Source organism: Heterodontus francisci, chromosome 13, assembly GCF_036365525.1.
Source record: "Heterodontus francisci isolate sHetFra1 chromosome 13, sHetFra1.hap1, whole genome shotgun sequence".
Classification (NCBI taxonomy): Eukaryota; Metazoa; Chordata; class Chondrichthyes; order Heterodontiformes; family Heterodontidae; genus Heterodontus; species Heterodontus francisci.
The window spans coordinates 64,291,126-64,308,148 of record NC_090383.1 but is presented as its reverse complement, the minus strand read 5'-3'; the positions used below and the strand labels follow the sequence as shown (position 1 = coordinate 64,308,148).

The 17,023-nt window shown below is 42.5% G+C and overlaps 1 protein-coding gene across 5 annotated transcripts in view; it reads left to right on the top strand.

The window, feature by feature from the left end:
* Positions 1-12,648: 12,648 nt before the first annotated feature.
* Positions 12,649-17,023, top strand: part of cfap36 (cilia and flagella associated protein 36) — a 134,323-nt gene continuing 129,948 nt past the window's right edge. For 2 of the 5 annotated variants that reach the window (XM_068044903.1, XM_068044902.1), the window contains exons 1-2: positions 12,650-12,788; positions 13,077-13,141. In XM_068044903.1, coding sequence (XP_067901004.1) covers positions 12,695-12,788; positions 13,077-13,141 — 159 coding nt within the window. In that variant the 5' untranslated portion in view covers positions 12,650-12,694. Of the gene's footprint in view, positions 12,789-13,073; positions 13,142-17,023 lie in introns of those variants that run through there. The other 3 variants (XM_068044900.1, XM_068044904.1, XM_068044905.1) reach the window with 3 other exon arrangements.

Here is a 17,023-nt window from a genome sequence, read left to right as displayed (position 1 = left end):
GGCCTTGTATAATTGCAGCAAGACATCCTTGCTCCTGTATTCGAATCCTCTCGCTATGAAGACCAAAATACCATTTGCCTTCTTAACTGCCTACTGCACCTACATGCTTACTTTCGGTGACTGGTGCACAAGGACACCCAGATCTCACTGCACCTCCCCCTTTACCAATCTATCGCCGTTCACATAATAATCTGTCTTTCTGTTTTTGCCACCAAAGTGGATAATCTCACATTTATCCACATTATACTGCATCTGTCATGTATTTGCCACTCACTCAACCTGTCCAAATCACACTGGAGCTTCTCTGCATCCTCCTCACAGCTCACACTCCCACCCAGTTTTGTGTCGTCTGCAAACTTGGATATATTACATTTAATTCCCTCATCTATATCATTAATATATATTGTGAATAGCTGGGGTCCTAGCACTGATCCCTGCGGTACCCCACTAGTCACTGCCTGCCACTCGGAAAAAGACCCGTTTATTCCTACTCTTTGTTTCCTGTCTGCCAACCAGTTCTCTATCCATGTCAGTACCTTACCCCCAATCCCATGTTCTTCAATTTTGCACGCTAATCTCTTATGTGGGACCTTTATCGAAAGCCATCTGAAAGTCCAAATACACCACACCCACTAGTTCTCCCTTATCTATTCTACCAGTTACATTCTCAAACATACCAGTAGATCTGTCATGCATGATTTCCCTTTCGTAAATCCATGTTGACTTTGTCCAATCCTGTCATTATTTTTCAAGTGCTCTGCTATTACATCTTTTATAATGGACTCTAGCATTTTCCCCACTACTGATGTCAGGCTAACCAGTCTATAATTCCCTGTTTTCTCTCTACCCCCTTTTTTTTTTAAATAATGGGGTTACATTAGCTACCCTCCAATCCGTTGGAACTGTTGCAGAGTAGATAGAATTTTCAAAAATGACCAGCAATGCATCTACTATTTCTAGGGCCACTTCCTTAAGTACTCTGGGATGTAGATTATCAGGCCCTGGGGACTTATCAGCCTTCAATCCCATCAATTTCCCGAACACCATTTTCCTACTAATACTGATTTCATACAATTCCTCCTTCTCACTAGACCCTATGTCCCCAACATTTCTGGGAGGTAATTTGTGTCCTCCTTTGTGAAGACAGAACCAAAGTATGTATTTAATTGGTCTGCCATTTCTTTGTTCCCCATTATAAATTCCCCCATTTCTGACTGTAAGGGACCCACATTTGTCTTCACTAATCTTTTTCTCTTCACATATATATATAGAAGCTTTTACAGTCAGTTTTTATGTTCTCTGCAAGCTTACTCTCATACTCTATTTTCCCCTTCTTAATCAACCCCTTTGTCCTCCTTTGCTGAATTCTAAACTGCTCCCAATCCTGAGGTTTGCTGCTTGTTCTGGCCATTTTATATTTCTCCTCCTTGGATCTAATACTATCCCTAATTTCTTTTGTAATCCACGGTTGAGTCACCCTTCCTGCTTTATTTTTGCACCAGACAGGAATGAACAATTGTTGTAATTCATCCATGCGCTCTTTAAATGCTAGCCGTTGCCTATCCACTGTCAACCCTCTAAGTAACATTCCCCAATCTATCATAGCCAACTCGCGCCTCATACCTTTATAGTTTCCTTTATTTAGATTCAGGACCCTAGTCTCGGAATCAACTCTCTCACTCTCCATCTTAATGAAGAATTCTATCATGTTATGGTCGCTCTTCCCCAAGGGACCCCGCACAACAAGATTGTTAACTAATCCTTTCTCATTACACAATACCCAGGCTAGGATGGCCTGTTCTCTAGTTGGTTCCTCAATATATTGGTCCAAATAAGGTTTCATAAAGGTCCATCATAACTTCCTTGATTTTGTACTCAGTGCATTTATTGATAAAACCCAGGAACACGTATGCCTTTTTAACTGCTTTCTCAACCTGCCCTGCCACCTTCAATAATTTTGTGCACATATACCCACTTTAGAATTGCACCCTCTTTTTGATATTGCCTCTCCTCGTTCTTTTTCCCAAAACATATCACTTCACAGTTCTCTGCATTAAATTCTATCAATCACTTGTTTGCCCATTCAACCAGCCTGTCTATGTCCTCTTGAAGTCTATCACTATCCTCCTTGCAGTTCACAATACATCCAAGTATTGTGTCATCAACAAATTTTGAAGTTGTGCCCTGTACACCCAAGTCTAGATCATTAATACCTATCAAAAAAAGCATTGGTCCTAGTACCAATCCCTGAGGGACCCCACTGTATACCTTCCTCGAATACGAAACGCAACCTTTCACCACTACTCTGTTTCTGTCACTCAGCTAACTTCGTATCCATATTGCCACTGTCCCATTTATCCCATGAAATTCAACTTTGCTGGCAAGCCTGTTACATGGCACTTTATCAAACACCTGTAGAAAGTCCATGTACACCACATGAACTGTACTACCCTCATCAGCCCTCTCCAAAACTCAATCAAGTTGGTTAAACACAGTTTGCCTTTAACAACTCAAGGCTGGCTTTTCCTAATTAATCACACTTGTCCAAGTGACTGTTAATTTTGTCCCAGGTTATTGTTTCTAAAAGTGTTCCCAGCACTAAGGTTAAACTGACTGGCCTGTAGTTGCTGTGTTTATCCTTAAACCCTTTTTTGAACAAAGGTGCAACATTTACAATTCTCCAGTCCTCTGGCACCACCCCTGTATCTCAGGAGATTTGGAAGATTATGGCCAGTATCTCTGCAATTTCAACACTTATTTCCCCCAGTATCCGTGGATGCAAACCATCCGGTCTTGTTAACTTATCAACTTTAAGCACAGGCAGCCTGTCTAGTTCATCCTCCTTAACAATATTTAGCCCATCCAGTGGGCTGGATTTTACGACGGGTGCTGGCCACCAACGTAAAAGTCAGTGGCGAACCCGCATCCGCCCAGCTCGGGGATCCAACCCGCATTTTACAGGTCCCTGGGCTTTAATTGTTCAGAGGCAGGACTTCCACCTGCTTGAGGGAGGAGGTCCCGCCTCAGTGAGCTGCCAGCCAATCATCGAGCCGGCAGCTCTTAGTCCCAGCAGCGCCACCAGGAGTGGTGGCCACTTCTGGGACTGCAGCCCAGCTGAAGACACGGAGCCGGGATCAAGGTAAGTTTGATTTGCCTCACTGGGCAGATCGCTCGCAGCCTGGCGCGGCAAGGGTGGTGGTTTGGGGAGGAAAGGGGGTGTATCGGGTCCTGGGGGTGGTTGGGGAAGCAGGCGCGGCCCTCAATCGGGTCCGCTTGCCATGGGTAAAATATCTGTGGAGGCAGGCGAAGGCCCTTAAGTGGAGCAGGTGGGAAGGCCTCCCAGAGCTTCCCGCTCCATTTTACGCCACCGCCCGCAACCCCCGCCACCATCCAGCTTGCTGGGGTGATATAAAATTATGGTCAGTATCTCAATTACTCTTTTACTATGACTTCAACAGCATTTTCTTCCTTGATACAAAGACAAATACAAAGTACTCATTTAGTACTTTAACCATGCCCTCTGCCTCCATGCTAAGATCCCATCTTGGTCCTAATGGGCCCCACCCCTTCTCTTACTACCCTCTTATTAATACTATGCCTATAGAAGACTTTTGGATTCCCTTTTATGTGAGTTGCCAGTCTCTTCTCATACTCTCTCTTTGCCTCTCATTTCCTTTTTTACTTCCCCGCTGAACTTTCTATATTTAGCCTGATTTTCACTAGTATAATCAACCTGAAATCTGTCATACATGCACTTTTTCTGGTTCATATTACTATCTATCTCTTTCACCATCCCTGGCTTTGCTTGCCCTACTTTTCCCCCTCGTGGGAATGTACCTCAACTCCACTCGAACTATCTCCTCTTTAAAGGCAGCCCATTGCTTCAGTACAGTTTTGCCTGCCAATCTTTGATTCCAATTTACTTAGGCCAAATCTGTTCTCATCCCACTGAAATTGGCCCTCCTCCAATTAGTATTTTCACTCTGGATTGCTCTTTCTCCTTTTCCAGAGATAACCTAAACCTTATGATACAATGATCACCGTTCCTTTAATGTTCGCCAACTGACACCTGATTCACTTGACTCACCTCATTCCCCAGAACCAGATCCAGAAATACCTCCTTCTTTATTGGGCTGGGAACATACTGATGTAGAAAATTCTCCTGAACACACTTCAAAAACTTTTCCTCCTCCTCTGCCCTTTACCGTATTACTATCCCAGTTTATATTAGAATAATTAAGTATCCCATTATCACTACCCTATAGTTTTTGCATCTCTCTCTAATTTCCCTGCAAATTTTCTTCTCAATATCCTTCCCACTAGTTAGTGGCCTATAGAATACACCCAATAGTATAATGATACCTCTATTGTTTCTTGTTTCGAAACAAATAGAATCTGTTCTTGACCCCTCTAGGATGTCTTTCTCCAGCATTGTAATATTCTGCTTCGTCAAATCTGTCACCATCCTCTTTTCTTTCCTTCCCTATCTTTCCTGAACACCTGGAATCCAGGAATATTTAGTCACCAGTCCTAGTTATTGCCATAACATCATACTCGCATGTGGTTATCTGCACCCTCAGCTCACCAACCTTATTTACCACGCTTTGTGCGTTTGCATACATGCTTAGTAACCCCAATTTAGACCTTATTGCAGTCCCTGTTACTCTGACCCCACCTAATACCTTACTATTTCTTATTCTAGCGCTATCTGTTTCTCCCAATCTTCTGTGCATCTTGTTTCTCCTTTCTATTGCTACATCCTGGTTCCCATCCCATGCCAAGTTAGTTTAAACCCTCCCCAACAGCACGAGCAAACCACCCTGTGAGGACATTGAGGTGCAACCCATCTGGCCTGGATAGGTCCCATCTGCCCCAGAACTGGTTCCAATGTTCCAGGAGTCCAAGATCCACTTTCCTGCACCATCTATCCAGCCACGCATTCATCTACTCTATCCTCTTATTTCTATACTCCCTAGTGCTGTGGCACTGGGATTAATCCAGAGATTAACACCTTTGAGGTCCTTCTTGCTAGTCTCCTCCCTAGCTCCCTAAAATCTGCCTGCAGGGCCTCATCCCTCTTTCTACCTATGTTGTTCGTACCGATATGGAGCACAACCACTGGCTGTTCACCTCCCCACTCAAAGTTCTCTGCAGCCGCTCAGTGACATCTTGAGCCTAGCACCAGGGAGGCAACATACCATCCTGTATTTACATCTGCGGCTGCAGAGATGCCTGTTGGTTCCCTTAACTATAGAAGCCCCTATCACTATTGCTTTCCCAATCTTCCTCTTGCCATCCCTCCTATACAGCTGAGCCAGCCATGGTGCCATGGACTTAGCTCTGGCTGCACTTCCCAATAAAGGCCTGCTCAGGTCGGGAAAAAGAACCCAACTGAACCACAGTGGACCCAATCCCAACCCAGCCCGAGTCCCTCCGATTTTGACCCGACCATCCCTTTACTTACCATCCTGACACCGAACCTGCAGGAAACTGCAGTGCATGCATGATGATGTCATAGTGACATCACTCACTCACTGCACAGACTCAATTTCGTCCCGGACTCCCAGCTCAGGTAAGTTTTTTAATTTCAATACTTACCAGCAGAGCACTTACTGTGCGTGTCCGGCCTGACCCGACCCGAGCCCGAAAGCCGGACCCGGAAGAGGGGCCTGACCCGACCCGACCCAACACATGTTGGGTCCCGTTGGGTTCGGGTTAGGTAGCAGGCCTTTACTTCCCAACCAAACCATCACTTCCACCAGTATTCAGGACTGAGTACCATTTGGAGAGCAAGGTAGACTCAGGAGATTCCTGCACTACCTGCCTGGTCCTGCTTGACTGCCTGGCACTTACCCATTTCCTTTCTTTCTGCATACACTTAAACTGCAGGGTGACCACATCCTGAAAGGTAGCTCTCAGCCTCACGGCCGCAGTGCAATGCTGCCAGCTGCTGCTCAAGCTCCAAAACCCAAAGCTCGAGCTCCTCCAGCTGATAATACTTCCTGCCCATGTGGTTGTCCAATTCCCACATGGACCAGATGAGCATTCCACGGGACTGAGATTCCCTGCCATGCCTCAATTTATTAGACTAGCTAAACGTAACAGAAATAAATTAAACACATATTAAAATAAACTTACCTTCCTCCACAGGAAGGGTGGAACCCAGAGCTTCAGGAGGGCAGGGGGGAGGAACAAGGGACAGGAAGGACATGGAGACCATGTCAGCCCATGACCCCACACTGCCTCAGGGAACTCTGACATGTGGGAGCACATCTGCTGCTACTGGTCTAGATAGAGCCTCCCTTCCAGTGACTCCTGAGACCCTACAAGTGCGCCCAGCTGAGTAGGGCTATGTCTGTCCTCCCTCCTCCAAGGGGAACTGACCACAGCTGCCTCTGCCTTTGACACCTCCTCCGACATACTAGTACTGTGCTCCTTATGCAGTGCCACTCTATCTAAACAAACTGAGGGTATCGGTGTTGGTGGACGGTGTGCTTGGAAGGTGTGATGGTGCTTCTTCGGAACTTTGCTGGTCATTTTGGCCTGGTGATGGTGAAAGAGAAGGTCTCCCTGGGTGGACATCTGCATCTGTGGGCAACACAAGAAGAGATCAAGGGAGCTAGCCTTGGCTAGTGTTGAGGCTTCCCAATGCAACTCAGTGTTTGTCATGCTGTTGGACAAGGTATAATGCAATGCACCCTCTTAATGAGCATATTGCCCTATGCAATCACCATCTCCGCCATGAGTGCCCATTTCACCATGGCTGACTTCCTTGTCATCTGCAATTTTGGCTATTTCTATCGATCTCTGCTCCATTGGCGCGAGGATCTGAAGATAATGTACCCATCCACCTGTTTGGGCCCTCTCTCGGGGATTATGTTCCCATTTCTCCTGCAAGGACAAGAGAGCGTGATAAGGCACTGCTGTCCTCTATGACCAATGGCAGCTGCTCCAATTCATTGGAGGATGCATGTTTCAGTGCTGGCAGGTCCTCAGCAGCACTATGTCTCTGAGCAGTCAGCAAGTGCTCTGGGCACACACCTCTCCCATGTTCAGGAGCAGCATGCACCCTGAGACACCTCAGCTGGTGTGTCTGCTGGAGGGTGAATACCCAGAGGCCTGTCCTGTTGGTTGGGGGTAGCAGTCACCTGGCTGGAGCATATCAGGTTATTGAACCTTTTCCTGCACTGGATCCAAGTTCTTCTGATCATGCTTCTGCCACTGATAGTGGTATCGATGTCCATCCATGCCTGCTTAGTCTGTGTGGGTGGCCTGCTCCTGCCACCCTCTGGGAAGAGGACCACCCTCACAGCCTCCAGCATCACCTCCAGGTCCGTGTCTGAAAATTGAGTGGCTGCCCTACCCCAGATTCCAGGCCTCTAGCTCTCCTGAAACATTGTGGAAATGACGTTTGCTCTGATCCTTCACTGTGCAGTCACAGCTGTGAAAATGGTGAGTTTAAATTGGGCCTGCACTTGAGTTGGCCCGCCTCCATTCCCGACCCCGTGGCTGTTAATTGGCAGCTAAACCTGTCTCCATATTAATTAATTGGTCGCCCCCCCCCCATGAAACTTGGGACCCATTTCGGTTCCCCCCCCAGGGTGGGTTTGGGACCCAGAAATGGGCCTGACATCCGTTTCCCACCCCCGCAGCAAAAGTCCAGCCCAATTTTTGTATTTAAGGGCTCACAAGCCTGTCAATTGCTCAGCCCAGTTAATCCCCACTGTCCTCTTGTGTTGTTCAACCTGGCAAGTTCCAGGAAGCCCGCAAAACCCATCTGCTGGCAGGGAAGCCAGAATCCACGGTGAAAGATGCATTCAATTGCCTTTTAGCATACATTAATAACAGACCACTTGTCCCAAGGGATTTCCCCACATGGTCATAAACGCGGTCCTGTTAAGTGCAGAAGTCAACGTGTTCCTGCCGGCTTCCCAACACGCCGGCTTTTTTTTTGATGTTTTAACCTCTCGCATGCACTGACATCTGCCCACCCTGGCAGGTTAAAACTCCCCCTAGAGTTTCAAGTTGATAAGCTTTCCTCAGAACATCTATAACTGCTAGTTGAGCCCTTGAACATATTAGAGTAGTTTGCTCACTATTTCAGCAAGGAATCAAAAAACATTAACTGTTAAAGTATGAATGGGAAAACAGTTCTGATCAGCAATTGTGTTCAAGAAAGTGGGACATGGCATTGTTTTTGACTTTTTGAATTGACGAATAGATCTTCAGTTGCTCTGATAAGTCAAAGGTTTTGCAGAACATTATATCATGCTACATACAATATCTTATTTTTCTGCTTGTAACATGGCCCAAACCTCTCAGGCCAGAAGGTTTATTGCTGTAAATGAGCAAGCACATTCTGAAATCAGTTGGAAACTGCTTGCTCTTAATTACTTCCCAAATTTAATGAGGGTATTTTCTTTGGCTAGGAACTACTTTTGCTGAAGCCAGAAAGTAATTTATTACTTGTTTTCTCTTTTTTAGTATGTCTTTTTCTTAATTTACACATATGACACCTGAAATGTGATTGTTGCATCACAAAACTTTTGATCTATTAGTCAATCTCCCATTCCGAAGAAGGGTCACTGACCCGAAACGTTAACTCTGCTTCTCTTTTCACAGATGCTGCCAGACCTGCTGAGTGGTTCCAGCATTTCTTGTTTTTATTTCAGATTTCCAGCATCCGCAGTATTTTGCTTTTAAGTCAATCTCCCATGCTTTGTTCAAGGTGAGTCAGAGGCTATGTGCAGAATTTTCGAATCACATCGGAGGCGGGAAGGCAAGAAAATTGATGTCAGAGAGAGGTGTGCCAGTTTGCCAGCATGTTCCTGTCTCTAGCCCATTTTGATAGAGGCAGGTTCGGTGGGGGAGGGGGCGTGGTGGTGGGTGACCTGTTGAGGCAATCCAAGGCTCTATTAAGGCCAATGTTCTGAGGCCAACTATGGTGGGCCCCCCATGGCAGCTGAAGCCCAGCTGATGCATGGAGACGGACTCACAACAGCAGACTGGGGGTAGGTGGCCAGTGCGGCAGCATTTTTTAAAACTCTTCCACCTCCGCAGTTGAGATAGCTATAGCTGCGGGTCTCCCCTCCAGCACTGTGCCACATTTTGTTTTTAAAGTCTTTAAAAAGTCTTCAGAGCGCCCTCTCTCTCCTACCTACATCGGCAGCTCCCACCTCTGACAGTGGGGCTGCCACTGTGTCAGTGCTGGAGGGCCTCCTTTGGGCCCTCCAGCCTCGGGAGTCCATCCTCCATCCTTAATTGGATGGGGCACCCGGAGGTGACTGCTTTGTAAATAATAACCAGCCATATTCACATTATTAACAAAATAATGTGCAGGTAATACACCTGTACCTCTCTTGCCTTTCTTCATCTGTCTCTCTGAGCCAGTACTTCCCTCTGTGACAAAATAAGTTGAAAATAGATTTCCTCTGAAACTGAACCTCAAAAATGCTTCTAAAATCCATCTTGTAGCTTGTTTTCCAATTATTTGTGCAAACACAAATACAGTTTATAAATGTGGAGATAAAAATTTATAGTGGAAAAGGTTAACAGAGTGCATGCTGATGTAAGAGTTTTACTATACGATAGATACATATTTGAAAATGAAAACTTGGCAAAGCAGAGTGCAGAGCGATACAACCCGAGGGCCAAAAAATTAAAGTTTTAAAAATAAATATTTAAAAGTTAAAACTTAGAAAACAATTAGGCTATGGTGCAATGAAGTGGGACATTCTGAGACTCCAAACAGTGGATAATTTACAATCATTAAAATCTTTGTAATTAAAAAGGTAAAAATTTATATATATGTATATAAACTTGAATGCTTAAATAAAAATAGAACATTACTTATTTGGAAGCTTATTTCCATGAAAACAGAATAATATGGCAAAAACACAATTGGGAGTGTTATGAATGCTGGACTTTGTAGTATGGCTTTGTTTTAAAAACTGTGAGCTTGCAGTGCAAACTGTACATTCCGAGGAAACATGTGACCTCATTCAAAATCTGCCCAGAGACAAGCCAAGCGTCTTGGTTACCATGAGAACAAGGAACCGAGATCAAAGACCCTTTTGAAAGCGGGGTGCAAGGTTGTAATACCTAAAGGACAATGGTCTTCACTCTCCCAGCCTCTCAGATTGTAAATAGTGAGCCAGGGGCTCCAAAATGTAGATTTAAGTTGCAATTTTTAACAACTGGAAACAAAGGAAGGCCCAGGTGGTTTTGCTATGATCAGACTTATGGTCTCTGAGAATTGTCAAAGGCAAACGACTATTGACTTTTGATCTGGATAAATTCAAGAGACTTTCCTAGGTCTGGGGGCTGAAAAGGAAGAAATGAAAACCAGCAGTCAGCCATGCAGCCTAAAGAGAGAGAGCGGGACCAGTGGGCTGTTTCTGGGGAAGCAGATGCTCTCAGATCACCAATACAGCAAAAAGCTGCTAAGATTTGAAGCCATTTTGAAGGCTCAAAGACAAAAGACCAACGGGGTCACCAGAGATTGCCTTATTAATAGAAATCCCGTCAAATATGCTCGGACGAAGTGAGCCAAGAGGATGTTGGCTTTGAGAAGGACTCTGGGAGATCCAACCCATTGCAGCTGCGAGGAGTTTGGGACTTTTAATTGCAAGGATACCTTTTCACTGAGCACACTGTGTTCAGTATGAATGTGGTGTAGGGATTTGGAGTGTGTTAATAAATTAATGAGAAATACTTTTCTCTGTAATTTAATCTATTAGCTACCTACTAAGTACAATTTAGTTAATGTTGATCTTTAGTTTTGTTGTAATAGTAAAAGTCTTAAAACGTGAAATCTTATTGTGTAATTCTTTAATTGGTCCAGGAAGTGCATATCTCTTGTTTTAAAGTTAGTGGTCCCCATTGAGGTTGTATTAGGAGAGTTCAGAAAATTGAGAATTGATCAACATCACCACCTAATAGCCATGGCTTACAATTACTACATTATGGGAGGAGCTGTTTACATGGAAAATTTACATTAGAACTGATTACACAGTCTGGTTCAATGATAACTGTGGGCATGAAAAAAAATCTAATAACAGGAAGTCGCTTAGTTAAATGGGAAGTGGATGCATTGTTACAACCGAGGTAGGAGCAATGCACTGTCAATTCAGTCCCATCACTCCACAGGTCACAGCATATTATTAAAGTTTTCCCATCCAACCAGAAAACAGCCAAGTTAAACACTCGAGTAACCCCCAGAATAAACCAGACCAAATCAGGTATCTTTACACAACAACAAATTAACTATTAAAACTAAATCTTAAATACTATTAAGATAAACCTATGTCTGAAGACCTTATAATTTCTTATTTTTAACCTAATTCCCCCATTCACATACACACACACAAATCAACAGTTAACTGGTTTCTTTTTTAAAAAATTATGTTTTTACAATTAGCTGTTTCTTAAGAATAAATACATAACTGGGTTGTTAGTCTTTGTGAGTTACATTCCCGATAGGTAAGGTATCCTAGAGTAAAAATAATCAAATTATAATCTCGTAGTAGATAAGCATTCGGCTGCGGCAGGCATCACACAGTTCTTTCAACGATGAGCACAGCAATAGATCTACTTGATTTTTTTTAAATCAGCAGTTTCTCAGTTGAACCTTTACTGCAAATTCCAGCAAACACAATCAGCCAAGAGAGAGTCAATCTTGAAGCAAAGACTCTTAGATTGGAAGTAAAGAAAAGGAATTTTGCTACCTCTAGGAATACAAATGGTCTCTTCAAAGGGTTTTTTCCTCCTTAGGCAATTAACATGGCTTTTAGCTCATTGTAGAATTTCTGCTGAGAGAAATAGACAGCTCTTTCCTTCAGTTAGCAAGCTTCACTGGTGTCTCTCAAAAGTGGTTTTAGCGGTTTTTCTCCACAATTAAATTGAAACATTATACCATGTGACCTCCTCACTCTCCTCCTGTTGCCTAGGTTACAAATGCAGCTGTGGCACACTGTTCTCAGAAATCAAATACTTCTCTCTCTGTCTTAAAGGTACACTGTTTTAATCCAAGGAGAAAATAAATACAGTTCTGTGACAGCATTTACAAGACTTTGTAAAATAAGAAAACTCAAAAGTTCACTAAATTTTACAATTCTTTGATCTGTTCAGTGTTCCAAAAATTCTTGCCCACCAATTTTTGAGTGGTTTGAGGAGAACAATTTCAAAATTTCAGATTTTGGGGTAGAAAGGAGAGATTATATAAAAAGCTTGTATTTTATTGTGCCAAAATGTCTCAAAGTATTTAACAATGTGTGAAAGTAGGGGCTATGATAATGTAGGCACAACAGTCGTCTGGTTACATATTAAACATTATAAATTAAAAGCATTTTAATACAAAGGGAGCAGCATCCAGACACCGAGATACACCACGATTAATATTCAAGCTTACAATGTATTTAATTGAAAAAAACGTATATTTATGCAGTCTGTCATAATTGGCATTATGACCGTGACCTTTACTGCCTAATATTCAGAGAGAATGCTTGAGATTAATACCATAGAAGAACAAATTTTGCTTGTGCGTGCGATCTCGAACCCCCTCACTGATTTTTGAAGAATATTCGGCTGTTGCTCCAGCACTGGTTGTCATAGGAACATATTTAGAACAGCTTGCATCCGGGTACATCGCCGTGTTGGTGTCCAGTTGAGTCGCTTTCCTTTCGGTTCTGGAAAAATGGAAGAGTGGGTGGTGGAAGGAATTGCTGGTTTCCTGAGCAGTTCGTGTTGGACTATTCCAGTCACTGATTTTATCGAACAGAACTGTGCAGGTGAGGAGCTATTTTGCTGGTTGTTCTGTTTCGTTCATGTATTTTTAAAGGCTTTTTTGGTGATTTGTGACTTAGAACTAGGCCTTCTGCGATTTGCCAACACATTTCCGAGGTCATAGCGACGTGCTGCTTGGATTTAACTCGCCGTCATATCGTCGTTTTAATGTGTTCACGTATTGACAAAATCTTAATATTCTGCCAACACTGGGGTAATAGGCTTAAAAGGCGACAGGAGTGCTCTGTTGATTAGGCAAACTGGTGTAAACGTTTATTTGTTTTCTATTTCAGTTTTTGATGATGAAGAAGAAAATAAATTATCTTATACAGAGATCCATCAGGATTACAAGGATTTGGTGAGTTCATTTGTTTGTGATAGTGCAGTTTAGTTTCACTCGTGAAATGATTTGTTGATATTTTCTTATTGCAGTCCATCAATGTTTTTGAATCTAGCAAAATCCAACATGATAAAATGAAATGTCAGGAAAATAAGTGGTGTGTATTCTTGAGAATTCTGACTTTTCTGCTGCATCATAATGGTGGTTTGATGGAATTATCCTTCACGAGCACCCATTGGGGAAAACATTCTATCTCTTAGGCTTGTACTTATTCAAACTTTTCACTGTACTTGAAATAAATGCTTTAATCCACTGAGATTATGTATTTTTGTTGATCTTTATATTGCTGTACTGGTTATAAGAAATATGTTTTACTGGACCAACCATTTTTTCAGTTTATGTGGGAACATAAATATTACTGTAATAGTAAACAAACAATTAAGACAATTTTAACCAAAACGGTAGAAATGTGCGCTCATCCTATGTTTTTCCCTTGTTTTCTCTTGTCGCCTTACTCCTAACAATATTCACAATAGTTTCTCTTAATTTTCTTAATACCCTCCATGAGAATGACCTCTTGTTTTCTTGACCCTATTCCCACTAAACTGCTGATCATGCAACTTCCCTTCCTGTTCCATATGATAGTTGATATTATAAACCGTTCCTTTTCCTCCAGTATTGGATCTGAATCTGCCATCATCACCTCACTCCTCAAAAAAAACACCCTTTGACCCTTCTGCCCTTGCAAACTACTACCTCCTCTCCAAAATCCTTGAAAGCTGTCACCTCCCAAATCCATGCCCATCTATCCTACAATTCCATGTTTGCAGTCCTTGTCAAAGTCACAAGTGGTATCCTATGTGCACTATCCCTGCTCATCCTTCTTGACCTGTCTGCAGCTTTTGACAGGGTTGGCCACAACATCGTCCTCTAATGCCTCTCCTCTGTTATCAAGTTCGTGGACTGCCCTTGCCTGTTTCCATTCTTAAGCCATAGCCAGATAATCTCCTGCAATGGCTTCTTTTCCCACTCCTGCACGGTTACCTCTGGAGCCCCCAAGGATCCATCCTTGGCCCCTTCCTATTTTGCTTCCACATGGTGCACTTCGCCGACATCATCCAAAAACACGTCAGATTCCACGTGTATACTGACGACACTCACTTATCACCTTTCTCAATCCCTCCACTGCCTGTGATTTATCACACTGCTTGTCTGCCATCCAGTATTTGATGAGCAGAAAATACCTCCAATTTAATATCATGTATCCCCAGTTTCATTTTCCCCACCATTGGCAGCCCTGTCTTCAACTGTTCTAGCTTCTAAGCTCTGGAATTCCCTCCTGAAACCTCTCCATCTCAATCTTGCGTCCTTTAAGACACTCCTTAATACCTACCTCTTTTGGCTGCCTGTTTTTATGTGGTTTCTTGTCAAATTCTGTCTGCTAAAGCTTCTGTGAAGCAATTTGGGACATTTCTGCTGCTTTAAAGGTGCTTTATAATTGTAAGTTGTCTGTTTTGTATTGTGATAGTTTAATTTGGAAAATAATTTTACGGCATTTTCTCACCTGTTTTCTTTTTTCTCCTGGTCCCACTGCCAGTTTAGGTAACAGAGCAACTTACAAAAGAAAAAAATATCTTTAGGTTTATTATATGAAAACAACTAATAGTATCTGTTACATAAAGAGAAATGCTGGAAATATATAACTGGTCAATCAGCGTTTGTGGAGAGAAATGCCTGTAGATGATGGCTGCCTATTATGTTTTCTTCACTTTGCATTTTTGTTTCAGATTTGCATCATTTGTAGATTTCTTTTGCTTTTTATTTCTACTAGAACCTACCAACTGCCAAAATTGACCAGTTTACATTTTTGACATGATTAGGTGAATTTTTTTATATTTAAATTTGCATTAATTAGGCAGGACTATTTGTTGGAGGCCTTCTGGAGCTCCATCTTGCCCAAAAAAGTTAATTTGTCCATGGAATGACAAATGATTCATATAATAGTGCAATATCTTTGTAATCAAATTGTGCTACACCTAACAAACAGAAAATGCTATAAATACTCAGTAGGTCAGGCAGCATCTGCAGAGAGAAAAACAGAGTTAATGTCTTGGGTCTGTGACCCTTCGTCGACAGCATCTCCTGTTTATAATTTTAGATATCCAGCATCTGCAGTGTTTTGCTTTTGTATTTGTGTTACCCTATTTTTGTGATATACAGAATTTAGTTGTAATCTGTACGCTTCTGAGTGGTACGTTGAAAATATGTGTTGACGGATATTACCACAACACGCGTTCTGTTTCTGTCATATTTGATATTAATTTATCTTAAAAACTATGTGCAGATATTTCAGGGGAAAATCAGTAATATTGTTTTCTGCTGCCACCAAGAATGAAATAATATAGGTTTTGTTAAAACATTCTGCTATTGTGTGACACATTTTTGAACAATTATTTAAGAATAGATGACTCCTTTGTTACATTGCCCAGTAATTTTGCAATAATGCTATCAGACTAGGGTAGAACTAACTCTTGTTTGTGCCATTGTGATTTCTACTTACTGAGAAATATGGTCTATGTTCTTCAACTGGGTGCTTCCCTTCTCCTTGATGCTTAATTATTTTGTTCGAGCGCTGTGCAGTGGATATACACTGCGCATTTTTGGCAATAGTGATTAAAGAGCATCCTGTAGCAAATCAAATGAAACTCCCAGTAGTTTGTTTCCTGTGTTTATGAAATAATGCAGACTTAACAAGTTTCTCGTTCATGTCCAGTTTTACTATGATCAAAAACAGCTATAAACCAAAATTTTCATATGGCAAATGTTACTTTTTTATTTCCCCTGCTCCTGATGTTCCTCGCATTATTCTTTCTAAATATGCAATTAATGAAAGTTGTCGTTACTTGATGAAAATAAATTTGAAAATATACCCAAATTTCTATGAAAATCTCTTGGGATGAGGGGTTTCTATTAAAATCTGTGAATTATAGAACAGTAACAGTGCAGAAGGAGGCTATTCGGCCATCATGTCTGTGCTGGCTCTCCATAAGAGGTACTCAGCTGATACCACTGGCTGTCTTTTCCCTGTAGCCCTGCAATTTTTTTCTTTTCAGATAATTATCTGATTCCCTTTTGAAGCCATGATTGAATCTGCCTCATCTCACTCTCAGGCAGTGCATTCCAGATCCTAACCACTCACTGTTTATATAAAAAAAAAATGTTTTTCCTCGTGTCACCTCTGGTTCTTTTGCCAGTCACCCTTAAATCGGTGTCCTCTGGTTCTTGACCCTTCTGCCAATGGGAACATTTTCTTGCCATCTACTCTGTCCAGACCCTGTAATTTTGAACACCTCTATCAAATCTTCTCTCAACCTTCTTTTTTCTAAGTAGAACAACCCCAGCTCCTCCAATTTAACCCCATAACTGAAGACTGTCATCCCCAAAATCATTCTCATCTTTTCTGCACCCTCTCCAGTGCCTTCATATCCTTCTTAAAGTGTAGTGCTTAGAAGTGGACACTACTTCAGTTGAGGCCAAATCAGTGTTTTATAAAGGTTCACCATAACCTCCTTGCTTTGGTACTCTAACTGGAGGAGGTGGCTCCACAAGTATCCCCATCCTCAATGATGGGGGAGCCCAGCACATCAGTGTGAAAGATAAGGCAGAAGCATTTGCAACAATCTTCAGCCAGAAGTGCTGAGTTGATGATCTATCACGGCCTCCTCCTGATATCTCCAGCATCATAGATGCCAGTTTTCAGCCAATTCGATTCACTCCAAGTGATATCAAGAAACAACTGAAGGCACTGAATACTGCAAAGGCGATGGGCCCTGACAATATTCCAGCAATAGTACTGAAGACCTGTGCTCCAGAACTTGCCACGCCCCTAGCCAAGCTGTT